We start from the raw sequence: 17,816 nt of genomic DNA, 5'->3' as shown, positions 1-17,816 counted from the left end.
ACACGCACAGTGCCAATTTGGACTTTTCCACTAGATGGGCTAGCTGCAATTGCTCAGTTCTGCCTCCAGGGCAAGACTCATGATTATAAACGTCAACCTGCCAGTGCTGTACCTAGACACATGGCTGGGCAGGTATGTTCTGGCCAGGAATGCAGCCTCTGGCAGCCGGTTGGTTTTAATGAGGAGCTCCAGACATTTGTCCAGTCTAGAAGGAATAAACAGAACAGATAGATAGATAGATATATTTAACCTTTATTTAACTAGGCAAGTCAGTTAAGAACAAATTGTTTTTAACAATTACGGCCTACCCCGTCTAAACCCGATCGATGCTGGGCCAATTGAGTGCCGCCCTATTGGACTCCCAATCACAGCCAGTTGTGATACAGCCTGAAATCAAACCAGGGTCTGTAGTAAGGCCTCCAGCACTGAGATGCAGTGCCTTAGACCGCTGCGCCACTCGGAAGTCCAATTATTAATGATGAAACCAAAGAAAATGTATACATACAGATCGTGAACATATAAAGGGCACCTAGATCCAATAATGAATTATCAATGATTAAACGATAAAAACAATTTATTGACAGATGATGTACATATAAAAGTTAAACCTAAACACTCTGCTCACTCCTCCTCACCTCCCTCTGTAACATCCACCCACCCACACCCTTCTCTCCCTAAACACACTTACTTTCCCTGGAGGAAATAGGTGAGGAAAGCCACATTGGTCTTGCCATCTCTCTCTGCCCCCTCTGTCAGCTTACCCACCATGCTGGCGTTACCCGAGGCTGTGGCCAGCAGCAGCAGCCCCCCCATGGTCCTGGGCATGGTGCAGACACTCCTGGGCCAGGACAAACTGGCACTTAGTGGTGGCCAGCTCTGCCAACTGCTTCCACTTCTACTCCGACTGGAGGGCACCATGCCAGCGAGAGAGGAGATAAAGGGAGGGGGAAACAGAGAGAGAGAGAGAGAACAGTTATGCCATGTTGGAAAGACAATCACAAACAGAATAGAAGTCATATTCACTACGCTTTTGATTAGTTAAACATATATCCTTCACTACAGTTATTCTCATTTCATCTTATAGTATACACAAGCGTTCAAAAGTTTGGGGTCACTTAGAAATGTCCATGTTTTTTAAATTAAAGACATTTTTGTCCATTAAAATAACATCAAACTGATCCGAAATACAGTGTTGACATTGTTAATGTTGTAAATTACTACTCTAGCTGAAAACGGCAGATTTTTTATGGAATATCTACATAGGTGTAACAGTGTAGCTTTCGTACTTCTTCTCGCCCCTACCTGGGCTCGAACCAGGGACCCTCTGCACACATCAGTCACCCTCGACTCACCGTTACCTATCACTCCACAAAAGCCATGGCCCTAGCACAGCAAGAGAAACTACTACTTCAAGGTCTTAGAGCAAGTGACATCACCAATTGAAACGCTATTAGCGTGCACACCGCTAACTAGCTCGCCATTTCACACCGGTTACACTCATCCCCCTATGATCTCCTCAGCAACCAGGGAACCTCTGCACATGTTGACAACAGTCACCCTCGAAACATCGTCACCCATTGTTCCACAAAAGCCTTGCAGAGCAAGGTAAACAACTACTTCAAGTTCTCGGAGTGAGTGATGTCACCAATTGAAACGCTATTAGTGCGCACCCCGCTAACTAGCTAGCCATTTCACACCGGTTACATAGGCGTACAGAGGCCCATTATCAGCAACCATCACTCCTGTGTTCCAATGGCACAATGTGTTAGCTAATCCAAGTTTACAATTTTAAAAGGCTAATTGATCATTAGAAAACCCTTTTACAATTATGTTAGCACAGCTGAAAACTGTTGTTCTGATTAAAGAAGCAATAAAACTGTCCTTCTTTAGACTAGTTGAGTATCTGGAGCGTCAGCATTTGTGGGTTCGATTACAGGCTCAAAATGTCCAGAAACAAAGCACTTTCTTCTGAAACTCGTCCGTCTATTCTTGTTCAGAGAAATAAAGGCTATTCCATGCGAGAAATTGCCAAGAAACTGAAGATCTCGTACAGCGCTGTGTACTACTCCCTTCATAGAACAGAGCAAACTGGCTTTGAACGGTAGTGTATGTCTCCAAATACAGTACTGTGCATAAGTTAAGGCAGGTGTGAAAAAATGCTGTAAAGTAAGAATGCTTTCAAAAATAGACATGTTATTAGATTATATTTATCAATTAACATAATGCAAAGTGAGTTTGAAGAAGAAAAATCTACATCAAACTGTTTGAATGGTGTCTGTGAATATAACAGAACTCATAAGGCAGGCCAAAACCTGAGAATATTCCATACAGGAAGTGCCCTGTCTGACAATTTGTTCTCCTTCTGTGGCATCTCTATCGAAAATACAGCATCTGTGCTGTAACGTGACATTTTCTAAGGCTTCCATTGGCTCTCAGAAGGTGCCAGAAAGTGTAATGGAGTGTCTGCAGTCTCTGGGCGAAAAACAGCAGGGGTTTTGGTGAGTGGTCCTTCTGGGAACAATGACACTCGCGCGCGCGTGCACGAGACGACTCCATTTTTTTCTTTCAGTGTTTGAACGAATACAACGTCGCGCTGTTGGAATATTATCGCTATTTTACGAGAAAAATCGCGTAAAATTTATTTTAAACAGCGTTTGACATGCTTCGAAGTACAGTAATGGAATATTTTGAATTTTTTGGTCACGAAACGCGCCGGCGCGTCACCCTTCGGATAGTGACTTGAACGCACGAACAAAACGGAGCTATTTGCATATAACTATGGATTATTTCAAACCAAAACAACATTTGTTGTTGAAGTAGAAGTCCTGGGAGTGCATTCTGATGAAGAACAGCAAAGGTAATCCAATTTTTCTAATAGTAAATCTGAGTTTGGTGAGGGCCAAACTTGCTGGGTGTCAAATTAGCTAGCCGTGATGGCCGGGCTATCTACTAGAAACACACACCCCAAAGGAATGGAGTCAGCAGGAGCAGGTGCCCCAGCAGTAGGGGTTGAGGAGCAAGTTCAGCAGCACGCTGCCATGCTGCTGCACCTCGGCAGCGCCATGGATCGCGTGCTACAAACCATGGAGCACTGGGAGAGAACAGGAGTCCCTCCACCATCTCCACCAGCTCCATCAGCACCACCAGTCTCACCATCACTCACCCCTCTTTCACCCGGGCCCAGTGGGATACGGCCCTCCCGAAGGAGTATGATGGAACGGCGGCGGGTTGTCAGGGGTTCTTGCTCCAGCTAGAGCTCTACCTGGCAACTGTCCACCCGGCTCCTTCGGGCCGAGAGATCGTCGCCGCCCTCGTCTCCTGCCTCTCAGGGAAAGCCTTGGAGTGGGCCAACGCCATATGGGGGGAAGAAGAAGCGGTGTTGGACCACTTCGAGGATTTCACCCGCCGCTTCGGTCCCTCTCCTTGTTCGAGCGGCGTTCGGCGGTCGACGTCACCGGCCTTCTAGCCATCACCGATCCACTTGTCATTTTCCATTTGTTTTGTCTTTGTTTTTTACACACCTGGTTTCAATTCCCCCATTACATGTTCATTATTTAACCCTCTGGTTTCCCCCATGTTGTGTGCGTGTTTGTTTTATTGTAAGGCTGTATTCTGACGGCTGGTATATTGTTACCGGGTTTTGTTATTACGCCCGTTTATTTCGTGGTACCGGTATTTTTCCAGCACCATAGTATTGTGTTTATACTGGTGTTTTCTTGAATTAAATACCTTGTCCACGCATCTCAGCTCTCCTGAGCCTGACTCCTTTCACCAGTTACCCACAGTCTTTACAGTTGCATGTTGAAAGGTTTTGTAGACCTGGTGTTCTGTCATTGATAATCACTTAGATCTGTCCCTGTGAAGTAATAGATAAGGTCGCAGGCCTTCACAACCCAACTGATTAACATCATATACTGTATGCTATTCATATGTCTTCTTCTGGTCATCTACTGTACAATGTACAATATTTTGGATTGATTTGCACATTTACACATAGTTCTGTTCTTTCACAATGACACGCTAATTTGAGAAGGTACAGTATGTTATGTTTTTAAAAGTTTATATTGTTTGTTTTTATTTGCAAGTACTGTTTCCTCTGGTCAATATACACCCATATAAATATTATTTTCATGTATTGACCAAAGTCAATGCCTCCCATCTGCTTGGGATGAATTAAGTATTTATTAAATGTATGTACAATCACATCATAAGTACATTACATAATTATGCAGGCAGAAACACATGAAGGTCATTTTACAATAAAAAAGGTTATGTCAGATGTTTCAGGGCTTCTTCTTGAATACTTGTTTGCAGACTTTGTCTTCAACGTGGATCTCCTGAAAGAAAAAGAGACGACCAGAAAGACAATGAGACAATCAAATAACATACACCCCTCAAACTCAACTCTGGACCTCGAAGCCAGTTCCACTGCATTTTTTCAGTGTTCCCCTCTAATCAGAGACTGATTTAGACCTGGGACACCAGGTGTGTGCAGTTAATATGAATTAAAAAACAAAAACCCACAGACACTTGGCCCTCCGTGGAATGACTTTGACACCCCTGATATAGGGAATAGGGTGCCATTTCAGATGCAGTCTATATGTCAGGGGTACTGAACTCTTACACTACGATGTCCAGAACCTGCTGGTTTTCTGTTCTACCTGAAAATTAATTGCACACACCTGGTGCCCCAGGTCTAATTCAGTCCCTAATTAGAGGGGAACAATGAAAAAATGCCGTGGAACTGGCTTCGAGTTCCAGAGTTGAGTTTGAGAGGTATGGAGCTTCTGTTGTCTTAGGTATGAAGAATCTGTAATGTTCTGTATGTTGAAGTTGAAGTCTAGGACATTTCTCTCTCTCTCTTTTCTCTTTCTAATCCCCCTCCCTCCATCTTTCTCTCAGTCACCAGGTGTAGCAGGTCTCCTTCTATCCATTGCATCCAGCCACGGTTGGCCTTCTCTCCCTTCTGCACAGCCACCAACTTGTCTCCATCCCAGGTAACCAGTGTCTGAAGAACACACTCTCTCTCACACACACACACACACACACACACACACACACACACACACACACACACACACACACACACACACACACACACACACACACACACACACACACACACACACACAGACAAACAAACAAACAAACAAACAAACAAACAAACAACAGTCAGCTTACCGTAGACACACATTTGCCCAAGTACCCCACAGCTAAGATATCAGGTCGGTAGCATAGAGTAGACGTAGCATAATAAACAAACATTTGGAACACTCAAATAAGTATATGTTACGTTTGGTATTGTTGCATCAGACAGAAGGTTATTAAAGGCAAAAACTAAAGGAGGGTAGTTGGTCAGGGTGGTTGAGTGGGCATATAACTTTAACGTCTGGCAAGCTAATGGTTTTGTGTTCTAAATGTCATTCATAACATATCATACGAATTGTAATTTGTAACATATCATAGGAAATGGATGATGGATATCCATAAATTGATAAATACCATACCAAATGTAACATATCATACTATTTTGAGTGTCCAGGATTTTCGTTTGCTATGTTACGTCTACCCCTGAGTCCAGGTTGAAGATATGTGTGTATGTTTCCATAAAGCCAGGGTCAACAACTCACAGCAGTGTTTGACTGTCTCTTTTATTCTAATCTGAGAGAGACGGAGTGCAGTGACAAAGTGTCTCTCTGACCATGGTCAGAGTGGTTGTGGTCCTACCTGGATTGTCCTGTTGTCCAGTCCCTTAGTGACCTCCTCAAACTCCTCCCCAACGGTGAAGTTGACCTCGTAGTTCCTGAAGGTGCTCAAAGTTTTGGTCTCAAACTTGTCTCCGTTCTGGACGATCACCTTGGTCTGGGTCAGGTGACGGGCGATCTTACGGGTGGCAAAGTCAATATCTGGAGGAAACAGTGAAACAACGTCAGCATTTAAAGATGTTCTGCTCATTCCATGACATAGACTGTCCAGGTGAATCCAAGTGATAGCTATGATCCCTTACTGATGTCATTTGTCACGTATATCCTACCAACGGGACATTAAAAACTGTAATATCCTTTGTTTCACCGAGTCGTGGCTGAACTACGTCATTAATAACATACAGCTGGCGGGTTATACACTCTATCGAAAGGACAGAACAGCAGCCTCTGGTAAGACACGTGGGGGGCGTCTAAGCATATTTGTAAACAACAGCTGGTGCACGATATCTAAGGAAGTCTCGAGGTTTTGCTCGCCTGAGGTATAGTATATCATGATAAGCTGTTGAGCACCCTATCTACCTAGAGAGTTTTCATCTGTATTTTTTGTAGCTGTCTACATACCACCACAGACCGATGTTGGCACTAAAACCACACTCAATGAACTGTATACTGCAATAAGCAAACAGGAAAACGTTCATCCTAGTCGCCGGGGACTTTAATGCAGGGAAACTTAAATAACTTTTACCTAATTTCTATCATGATGTTAAATGTGCAACCAGAGGGAAAAAACGCTGTACCACCTTTACTCCACACACAGAGACGCATACAAAGCTCTCCATCGCCCTCCACAAGGCAAATCTTACCATAATTCTATCCTATTGATTCCTGCTTACAAGCCAAAATTTAAGCAGGAAACACCAGTGCCTCGGTCTATAAGAAAGTGGTCAGATGAAGCAGATGCTAATCTACAGGACTGTTTTGCTAGCACAGACTGGAAAATGTTCCAGGATTCTTTCGATGGCATTGAGGAGTACACCACATCAGTCACTGGCATCATCAATAAGTGCATCAATGACGTCGTCCCCACGGTGACAATACGTAGATAGCCCAACCAGAAGCCATGGATTACAGGCAACATTCGCACTGAGCTAATGGGTAGAGCTGCTGCTTTCAAGGAGCGGGACTCTAACCCGGAAGCTTATAAGAAATCCCACTATGCCCTCCGATGAACCATCAAACAGGTAATGTGTCAATACAGGACTAAGATCGACTTGTACCACACCGGCTCCGACACTCGTCGGATGTGGCAGGGCTTGCAAACCATTACAGACTACAAAAGGAAGCACAGCCAAGAGCTGCCCAGTGACACGAGCCTACCAGATGAGCTAAATAACTTCTATGCTTGCTTCGAGGCAAGTAACGCTGAAAAAGGCATGAGAGCATCAGCTGTTCAAGACGACTATGTGATCACGCTCTCTGCAGCCGATGTGAGTAAGACCTTTAAACAGGTCAACAGTCACAAGGCCGCAGGGCCAGACGGATTACCAGGACTTATACTCCGAGCATGCGCTGACCAAATGGCAAGTGTCTTCACTGACCTTTTCAACCTCTCCCAATGTTTCAAGCAGACCACCATAGTCCCTTTGCCCAAGAACACTAAGGTAACCTGCCTAAATGACTACCGACCCTTAGCCCTCACGTATGTAGCTATGAAGTGCTTCGAAAGGCTGGTCATGGCTCACATCAACACCATTTTCCCAGAAACCCTAGACCCACTCCAATTTGCATACCGCCCCAACAGATCCACAGATGATGCAATCTCTATTGCACTCCACACTGCCCTTTCACACCTGGATAAAAGGAACACATATGTGAGAATACTATTCATTGACTACAGCTCAGCGTTCACCACCATAGTGCCCTCAAAGCTCACCACTAAGCTAAGGACCCTGGGACTAAACACCTCCCTCTGCAACTGGATCTTGGACTTCCTGATGTGTCGCCCCCAGGTGGTAAGGGTAGGTAACAACACATCCGCCACGCTGATCCTCAACATGGGGGCCCCTCAGGAGTGAGTGCTCAGTCCCATCCTGTACTCCCTGTTCACTCATGACTGCACGTCCAGGCACGACTCCAACAACATCATTAACCTGTTAGGGCTAGGGGGCAGCATTGACACGGCTGGATAAAAAACATACCCGATTTAATCTGGTTACCACTCCTACTCAGTAACTAGAATATGCATATACTTATTACATATGGATAGAAAACACCCTAAATTTTCTAAAACTGTTTGAATGGTGTCTGTGAGTATAACAGAACTCAAATGGCAGGTCAAAACCTGAGAGATTCCTTTACAGGAAGTGGCCTGTCTGACCATTTGTTGAACTTCTTTTCCATCTCTATCATTTACTAAGGATCTCTGCTCTAACGTGACACTTCCCACGTCGTCCATAGGCGCTCAGAGCCCGGGAAAAAACAGAATGTCGTCATTCCAGCCCCAGGCTGAAACACATTATCGCCTTTCTCAAGTGGCCCATCAAGAGACACTAGCTTATGCGCGTGACCCCGACCGCCCCCGCCTTTGGGATTTTTTCCTCTGTTTGCCGAAAAGGAGATTCCCTGTCGGAATATTATCGCTTTTCTACGAGAAAAATGTCGTAAAAATTTATTTTAAACAGCGGTTGACATGCTTCGAAGTACGGTAATGGAATACTTAGAATTTTATTGTCACGAATTGCGCCAAGCGCGTCACACTTCTTTACTATTTCGGATAGTGTCTGGAACGCACGAACAAAACGCCGCTATTCGGATATAACGATGGATTATTTTGGACCAAACCAACATTTGTTATTGAAGTAGCTGTCCTGGGTGTGTATTCTGACGAAGACAACAAAAGGTAATGAAATTTTTATAATAGTAAATATGATTATGGTGAGTGCTAAACTTGCCGGGTGTCTAAATAGCGAGCCCATGATGCCTGGGCTATGTACTTAGAATATTGCAAAATGTGCTTTCACCAAAAAGCTATTTTAAAATCGGACATATCGAGTGCATAGAGGAGGTCTGTATCTATAATTCTTAAAATAATTGTTATGCTTTTTGTGAACGTTTATCGTGAGTAATTTAGTAAAATGTTAGCGAATTCCCCGGAAGTTTGCGGGGGGTATGCTAGTTCTGAACGTCACATGCTAATGTAAAAAGCTGGTTTTTGATATAAATATTAACTTGATTGAACAAAACATGCATGTATTGTATAACATAATGTCCTAGGGTTGTCATCTGATGAAGATCATCAAAGGTGAGTGCTGCATTTAGCTGTCTTCTGGGTTTTGGTGACATTATATGCTGGCTTGAAAAATGGGTGTCTGATTATTTCTGGCTTGGTACTCTGCTGACATAATCTAATGTTTTGCTTTCGTTGTAAAGCCTTTTTGAAATCGGACAGTGTGGTTAGATTAACGAGAGTCTTATCTTTAAATGGCTGTAAAATAGTCATATGTTTGAGAAATTGAAGTAATAGGATTTTTAAGGTTTTGAAAATCGCGCCACAGGATAGCCGTGGCTGTTACGTAGGTGGGACGAATTCGTCCCGCCTAGCCTAGAGAGGTTAAGTTTGCCCATGACACAACAGTGGCAGGCCTGAACACCGACAACGACGAGACAGCCAAAAGGGAGGAGGTCAGAGACCTGACCGTGAGCTTCAAGTTCCTTGGCGTCCACATCACCAACAAACTAACATGGTCCAAGCACACCAAGGCAGTTGTGAAGAGGGCACGACAAAATCTATTTCCCCTCAGGAGATTGAAAAGATTTGGCATGGGTCCTCAGATCCTCAAAAGGTTTTACAGCTGCACCATCGAGAGCATCCTGACTGGTTGCATCACTGCCTGGTATGGCAACTGCTCGGCCTCCGACCGCAAGGCAATACAGAGAGTAGTGCGTATGGCCCAGTACATCACCAGGGCCAAGCTTTCTGCCATCCAGGACCTCTATACCAGCCGGTGTCAGTGGAAGGTCCTAAAAATTGTCAAAGACTACCCTAGTCACAGACTGTTCTCTCTGCTACTGTACGGCAAGCGGTACCGGAGCACCAAGTCTAGGTCCAAGAGGCTTCTAAACAGCTTCTACCCCCAAGCCATAAGACTCCTGAACAGCTAATGAAATTGCTACCCACACTATTGCATTGCCCCCCCTACCTACATGTACATAAACTCAGCAAAAAAAGAAATAGCCTCTCACTGTCAACTGCGTTCATTTTCAGCAAACTTAACATGTGTAAATATTTGTATGAACATAACAAGATTCAACAACTGAGACATAAACTGAACATGCTCCACAGACATGTGACTAACAGAAATTGAATAATGTGTCCCTGAACAAAGGGGAGGACAAAATCAAAAGTAACAGTCTGTATCTGGTGTGGCCATCAGCTGCATTAAGTACTGCAGTGCATCTCCTCCTCATGCACTGCACCAGATTTGCCAGTTCTTTCTATGAGATGTTTCCCAACTCTTCCTCTTCCACCAAGGCACCTGCAAGTTCCAGGACATTTCTGCGGGGAATGGCCCTAGCCCTCACCCTCCGATCCAACAGGTCCCAGACGTTCTCAATGGGATTGAGATCCGGGCTCTTCACTGGCCATGGCAGAACACTGACATTCCTGTCTTGCAGGAAATCATGCACAGAACGAGCAGTATGGCTGGTGGCAATGTCATGCTGGAGGGTCATGTCAGGATGAGCCTGCAGGAAGGGTACCACATCAGGGAGGAGGATGTCTTCCCTGTAACGCACAGCGTTGAGATTGCCTTCAATGACAACAGGCTCAGTCCGATGATACTGTGACACACCGCCCAGACCATGACGGACCCTCCACGTCCAAATCGATCCCGCTCCAGAGTACAGGTCTCGGTGTAATGCTCATTCCTTCGACGATAAACGCGAATCCGACCATCACCCCTGGTGAGACAAAACCGCAATTCGTCAGTGAAGAGCACTTTTTGCCAGTCCTGTCTGGTCCAGCGACAGTGGGTTTGTGCCCATAGACGACGTTGTTGCCGGTGATGTCTGGTGAAGACCTGCCTTACAACAGGCCTACAAGCCCTCAGTCCAGTCTCTCTCAGCCTATTGCGGACAGTCTGAGCACTGATGGAGGGATTGTACAGTCCTGGTTTAACTCGGGTGGTTGTTGTTGCCATCCTGTACCTGTCCCCCAGGTGTGATGTTCGGATGTACCGATCCTGTGCAGGTGTTGTTACACGTGGTCTGCTACTGCGAGGATTATCAGCTGTCCATCCTGTCTCCCTGTAGCGCTGTCTTAGGCGTCTCACAGTACGGGCATTGCAATTTATTGCCCTGGCCACATCTGCAGTCCTCATGCCTCCTTGCAGCATGCCTAAGGCACATTCACCCAGATGAGCAGGGACCCTGCGCATCTTTCTTTTGGATTTTTTCAGAGTCAGTAGAAAGGCCTCTTTAGTGTCCTAAGTTTTCTTAACTGTGACCTTATTTGCCTACCGTCTGTAAGCTGTTAGTGTCTTAATGACCGTTCCCAAGGTGCATGTTCATTAATTGTTTATGGTTCATCGAACAAGCATATTTAAACCCTTTAGAATGAAGATCTGTGAAGTTATTTGGATTTTTCAAATTATCTTTGAAAGACAGAGTCCTGAATAAGGGACATTTCTTTTTGTTGTTGAGTTTATTACCTCAATTGCCTCGACACCGGTGTCCCAGCACATTGACTCTGTACCGGCACCTCCTGTATACAGCCCCGCTATTGTTATTTACTGTTGCTCTTTAATTATTTGTTATTCTTATCTCTTCATTTTTTAAAGTATTTCTTAAAACTGCATTGTTAGTTAAGGGCATGTATGTTGACTCGTCCTGACCAGTAAAAGGGGTCATTTGTCATTGTAGTATGGTCAGGGTGTGGCAGGGTGTGTTGTTTTTGTGTGTTTTGGGGTTGGTTTGTTGCATGGGGATATGTTCTAATTTTCATTTTCTATATTCATTTTCTATGTGTGGCCGAGTATCGTTTCCAATCAGAGGCAGGTGTCTTTCGTTGTCTCTGATTGGAAGCCATACTTAGGCAGCCTGTTTATTCCTGCGGGTTGTGGGTGGTTGTTTTCCGTATTGTCTGTGCACCTTACGGAACTGTTTTGCCGTATTGTTTATTTTGGTTAAGTGTTCACGTTAATAAAAGAAGATGAGCACTTTACACACTGCGCCTTGGTCCAACCCTTCCGACGCATGTGACAGAACCACCCACCACCGAAAGACCAAGCAGCGTGGAAGGGAGCAACAGGAGAAGTACTTGGAGTTGTGGACGTGGGATGAAATGTTAGACTGGAAAGGACCCTGGAGGCAGGCTGGGGAGTATCGCTGGCCGAAGGAGGACCTTGAGGCAGCGAAGGCAGAGCGGCGTTACTATCAGGTGCTGTATAAGCCTAGAGGGAAGTGCGAGAGGCTGCCCCAAACATTTCTTTGGGGGGGGGGGGGGGCACACGGGGAGTTGGGCAGAGTCAGGGTGGAGTCCTGAGCCAACTCTCCGTGCTTACCGTGGGGAGCGGGTGACGAGGAAAGCACCGAACTATGCGGAAATGCACACTGTATTGCCCATACGCACGCACAGTCCGGTGCGGTCAGTACGGGCTCCTCAGCGTTGCCGTGTGAGAGTCGGCCGGCAGCCAGGGAGAAGTGCGCCGGCACAACGTATCTGTTCTCCAGTGCGTCTCCTCAGCCCAGCCTCACCTGCACCTACTCTACGCACGGCAGCCCTCATTCTCCAGCAAAGCCCAGTTCGCCCTGTGCCAGCGCTCCGCCCGTGCTGGGCTACAGTGACCATTAAGCCAGGACGGGGTGTGCCAGCCCTGAGCTCCAGACCTCCAGTGCGCCTCCACGGCCCAGTGTGCCCTGTGCCTGTTCTGCGCACCCAGTCTCCTGTAAGTCTCCCCAGCCCGGGGAGACCGGTCCCAGCTCCACGCAGGAGGCCTCCAGCGACACTCCTCAGCCCGGAGCCTCCAGCGACGCTCCCCAGTCAGGAGCCTCCAGCGACGCTTCTCAGCCCGGAGCCTCCAGCGACGCCCCTCAGCCCGGAGCCTCCAGCGACGCCCCTCAGCCCGGAGCCTCCAGCGACGCCCCTCAGCCCGGAGCCTCCAGCGACGCCCCTCAGCCCGGAGCCTCCAGCGACGCCCCTCAGCCCGGAGCCTCCAGCGACGCTCCTCAGTCAGGAGCCTCCAGCGACGCTCCTCAGTCAGGGGCCTCCAGCAACGCTCCTCAGTCAGGGGCCTCCAGCGACGCCCCTCAGCCCGGGGCCTCCAGCGACGCCTCCCAGTCCGGGGCCTCCAGCGACGCCTCCCAGTCCGGGGCCTCCAGCGGTGGTCTGCAGCCCAGTGCCTTCAGCGGTGGTCTGCAGCCCAGAGTCTTCAGCAACGGTCTACAGCCCAGAGCCTCCAGCAGGGGTCGGCAGCGCAGAACGGGAGCTACGCCCGGAGCCAGAGCCACCTCCGTCGTGGGAGGATTGGCGAAGGGGGGGTGTAGCACAGGAACCGTCATTGACGGTGGCCACCCTCCCTTCCCTCACTTTAGGTTTGGGGTTGTTTTTGTGTTTTTTTTTGGTTTTGAGGTGCAGTCGGGGTCTGCACCTTCGGGGGGGGGGGGGGGGTCAAATTATCTTTGAAAGACAGGGTCCTGAAAAAGGGACGTTTCTTTTTGTTGTTGAGTTTATTACCTCAATTGCCTCGACACCGGTGTCCCAGCACATTGACTCTGTACCGGCACCTCCTGTATACAGCCCCGCTATTGTTATTTACTGTTGCTCTTTAATTATTTGTTATTCATATCTCTTCATTTTTTAAAGTATTTCTTAAAACTGCATTGTTAGTTAAGGGCATGTATGTTGACTCGTCCTGACCAGTAAAAGGGGTCATTTGTCATTGTGGTGTGGCAGGGTGTGTTGTTTTTGTGTGTTTTGGGGTTGGTTTGTTGCATGGGGATTTGTTCTAGTTTTCATTTTCTATGTTCATTTTCTACGTGTGGCCGAGTATCGTTTCCAATCAGAGGCAGGTGTCTTTCGTTGTCTCTGATTGGAAGCCATACTTAGGCAGCCTGTTTTTTTCCTGTGGGTTGTGGGTGGTTGTTTTCCATATCGTCTGTGCACCTTACGGAACTGTTTTGTTGTATTGTTTATTTTGGTGTTCACGTTAATAAAAGAAGATGAGCACTTTACACGCTGCGCCTTGGTCCAATCCTTCCGACGCATGTGACATATGTAAGCATTTCACTGTAAGGTCTACACCTGATCTATTCGGCGCATGTGACAAATAAAATTTTATTTAATTTGTTAAATTAATTTCAATCAGTGTAGATGAAGGGGAGGAGACAGGTTAAAGAAGGATTTTTAAGCTTTGAGACCATTGAGACATGGATTGTGTATGTGTGCCATTCAGAGGGTGAATGGGCAAGACAACATATTGAAGTGCCTTTGAACGGGATATGGTAGTAGGTGCCAGGCACACTGGTGTTTCAAGAAATGCAACGCTGCTGGGTTTTTCACGATCAACAGTTACCCGTGTGTATCAAGAATGGTCCACCACCCAAAGAACATCCTGCCAACTGGACTCAACTGTGGGAAGCATTGGAGTCAACATGGGCCAGCACCCTGTGGAATGCTTTCGACACCTTGTAGAGTCCATGCCCTGACGAACCGAGGCATTTCTGAGTTCATCAGGGGGTGCAACTCAATATTAGGAAGGTGTTTCTAATATTTTGTACACTCAGGATAAGTATCAAGTATGTTTTCATATAGATTCTGTTCACCTTGGTTGGACAGTGAGGTGTGTGTGTATAGTATACTTTTTATTGTGCTCCCTTGTGCATAAGCCACCAGTCCTCCTCTTCAGTTATGAGACTGCAGCTCAAGTCCTAGAATTACTATTCCACTCAAACCAGCTCTGTTGACAATCTAATTTACCCTTTAAAAATGGAATTGTACCAGAAATAGAGCTAAATAAGGTAAACTGTGAGCCTGCAAAAGAGACCGCCTCTTTCATTTTGATATTCATATTGCATTGGCCACAAAGTGCAAATTCAATTTCTACCCATCTCTCGTTTTGATGAGGCTCTTTTACTTACCCATCCGAATATTTTTCTTCCTCCCTCTATTTCCATATGAGTGTAATTTTCGATCCGCTCATGGAAATGAGAGAGCGGCACGGAATGAGACACCTTGGATTGTTTGTTTTTGGGGATTTTTCTGGGTTGAGCGGGAGGGACTTATGAATTGCAGATAAAGTCGTGAATAATAAACGACTTGGGGTTGATCAACGCCATGCTGAATGGATGGATGGGGGCCTTCGTTTGCCAGCGACATGCCGATGCCGCTTGGCAGAGCTCGGGAGGGGAATGGGTATGGGGACGATGTTAAATGTGGAAAAGAGTAAATCTATATTTATTCAACGTGGTAACAAGCAGGAGCCATTCACACAAACAGTCGAGGTTAAGTCACCGTGACAGCAGCTCAGTAAGTAAATGAAGCAGCACTAGAGAATCCTTTCTCTCTCTCGCCCTTTTTTTCTCTCTCTCTCTTCCTCTCTCCCTCACACACTCTCACTGTCTATCACAATCTCACTCACTAACACACTTAAATAGTCTTTACACAAACGTTATCTCCGACATCCCCCTCTCAATCAGACACACTCTTGCACACAAACACAATGACATATGCACACAGGCACACACACATGCACACACACATGCACACACATGACACACTCTTTCTCTGTCAATTCCTTCTCTCTTCTTCACCCCTTCCCTCCCTCACTCTTCACCATCTCTCTCTGCATGTCTGTATCTCTGTATCTCTGTATCTCATCTATTTTCCAACAGACATGAGAAGAACAGCTTACCAATGGCATTCATGATATCCTCAAAGTTCTCGTTGGTGACCATCACCCATTGTCCATTGAAGTCTGCAGGCATCCTGGCACCGGCTGGGTTTGTGTTACTGTATATGCCCTGTATATGTCTATGGGGATTTTTCTCACACGCAAACACAATGCATGAGGTAGATTCTATTGGCCCAACCCTTTATATACTGCCTGTTTACATGTGGAATTAAGGGGCAGGGTTCGCCTGATAACACTCTCTCTATTTCTTTGAAAGAGAAGGGGTGTGTGTGTGTGTGTCAAGTGTGGAGGCACTTAGCGTCAGCTAACCCACTGACTCTTAACAGGCTAGCCGGATCACTTGTTCATTGTGATGATGCAGAAAGGAAACAAGATGGAGAGCACCAGCTAGAGCAATGGTAGTTAGTTCCACTGTCACCCGTAAACACAGACACTAAAAAGCAATGCTGAGGAGAAGGTCAGAAAGTTATTTCTCTCTTCTGAAACAAGAATAGGTTTCCATTGAGTGCACATTTGACTATTTTCTTCATGTTAAGTCAAAGCAACACACTGGCATTTGCATTTAACCTGCAATCTAGCCTGGTTGCCAGATGTGTATGTGCTTTAGCTAACTCCTATGATTTAGCTAAGGGAAACTGGCTAGGGATGGGATTAAAACAAACAACAGATAACTGTGCAACGTGTCTGTAAAATGTATATAGTATGTATAAACTGGAAGTAGAAGTGTTGTTGTCCATTAGTTTAATCCAATTAGGAGAGGGGTATGTAGGGTTAGAGGAAAATAATGAAGGAAAATATATTTTACAAACAAATATATGTTGAAGGGAAATTATGCAGACAATTACATTGATGGAATCTACAATCTATCTGCACTACTAAAGCTGATCTACCCCCGAAAATATAAATCAATAAAACATAAATACATTTGGGAAACTGATCTGGCAACCAGGCTAGATGCAATCTGCAGGGGAAGTGGAAACCCTTTCTGTACACTTTCACCGGTTCTGATTGCATATTTGCCAATTACCTCTGTAGCTATAAATGGTTTGTAGATGTATTTGCTTTGACTTTAATTCTTCCTACTGAATTGCAATAACCTACCGCATTTCTGACTTGAAATCCTTTGTCATGATTAATGCCAATGTCAATTTGATTTGTGAGTGAGTGAGTGAGAGTGAGTGAGAGTGAGAGAGAGAGAGAGAGAGAGAGAGAGAGATGATTACTTTGTTATCAGCCCTATGTGATGGCCCCATAATCAAAGGAGATAGGAAGAGGGGGGAGACAGAGAGACAGAAAGAGAGAGGGACAGAGAGGGACACACAGAGAGAGAGAGAGGAGGACATTGAGAGACATTGAGAGAGAGGAAGTGAACATGAGAGGGGGTATACAGAATTCAACCTCTCTTAAGGTCTAAAACAAAGAGAAAATAATAATATGCCTGTATCTTTCAAACCTATAGCAAATGAATAACTTGTTGCATGGTGTGTTTACAGTAGTGTGCATGATGTTTCTGCCATGGTATGTTTACAGTAATGTGCATGAAGTTTCTGCCATGGTATGTTTACAGAAATGTGCATGATGTTTCTGCCATGGTGTGTTTACAGTAATGTGCATGGTATGTTTACAGTAATGTGCATGATGTTTCTGCCATGATATGTTTAGACTAAAATGCATGATGTTTCTGCCATGGTATGTTTACAGTAATGTGCATGATGTTTCTGCCATGGCATGTGTACAGTAATGTGCATGGTGTGTTTACAGTAATGTGCATGATGTTTTTGCCTTGCTATATTTACAGTAATGTGCATGATGTTTCTGCCATGGTATGTTTACTGTAATGTGCTTATTATGTTTACAGTAATGTGTATGATGTTTCCATGGCATTTTTTACAGTAATGTGCATGATGTTCACAGTAATGTGCATGTTGTTTCTGCCATTACATTTACATTTTAGTCATTTAGCAAACGCTCTTATCCAGAGTGACTTACAGTAGTGAATGCATACATTTCAGATATTTCATACATTTTTTCCCTGTACTGGTCCCCCGTGGGAATCGAACCCACAACCCTGGCGTTGCAAACACCATGCTCTACCAACTGAGCCACACGGGACCCGTGGTATGTTTACAGTAATGTGCATGATGATTTTGCCTTGGTATATTTACAGTAGTGTGCATGATGTTTCTGCCATGGTATGTTTACA

The 17,816-nt window shown here is 45.5% G+C and overlaps 1 protein-coding gene across 5 annotated transcripts; it reads right to left on the bottom strand.

The window, feature by feature from the left end:
• Nucleotides 1–4,145: 4,145 nt before the first annotated feature.
• On the bottom strand, nucleotides 4,146–15,762 carry LOC106613114 (retinol-binding protein 2-like). Of its 5 annotated transcripts, none has more exons than XM_014215046.3 (4): nucleotides 15,614–15,762; nucleotides 5,728–5,906; nucleotides 4,907–5,026; nucleotides 4,146–4,337 (listed from the first exon to the last, which is right to left on the bottom strand). In XM_014215046.3, the coding sequence occupies exons 1-4, from the start codon at nucleotides 15,684–15,686 to the stop codon at nucleotides 4,284–4,286; spliced, it is 426 nt and encodes a 141-aa protein (XP_014070521.1). In that variant the 5' UTR covers nucleotides 15,687–15,762; the 3' UTR covers nucleotides 4,146–4,283. The 5 variants fall into 5 exon arrangements, with proteins under 5 accessions (XP_014070521.1, XP_014070524.1, XP_014070522.1 ...); XM_014215049.3 differs by having other exon boundaries at nucleotides 4,907–5,022; XM_014215047.3 differs by having other exon boundaries at nucleotides 4,907–5,008.
• Between the last annotated feature and the right edge of the window lie 2,054 nt (nucleotides 15,763–17,816).

This window comes from Salmo salar, chromosome 09 (assembly GCF_965601325.2).
Source record: "Salmo salar chromosome 09, fSalSal1, whole genome shotgun sequence".
In the NCBI taxonomy this organism is placed as follows: domain Eukaryota; kingdom Metazoa; phylum Chordata; class Actinopteri; order Salmoniformes; family Salmonidae; genus Salmo; species Salmo salar.
This window is presented reverse-complemented; position numbering and strand designations above follow the sequence as displayed.

Coding starts and splice junctions, on each gene's coding strand:
- LOC106613114 (XM_045724728.2), bottom strand. CDS start 15,686: ATGCCTGCAGACTTCAATGGACAATGGGTGATGGTCACCAACGAGAAC. Junction 5,907..15,613: donor GGATATCATGAATGCCATTG/GTAAGCTGTTCT, acceptor TGTTTCCTCCAG/ATATTGACTTTGCCACCCGT. Junction 5,027..5,727: donor TGGACAACAGGACAATCCAG/GTAGGACCACAA, acceptor TGTGTGTGTGAG/AGAGAGTGTGTTCTTCAGAC.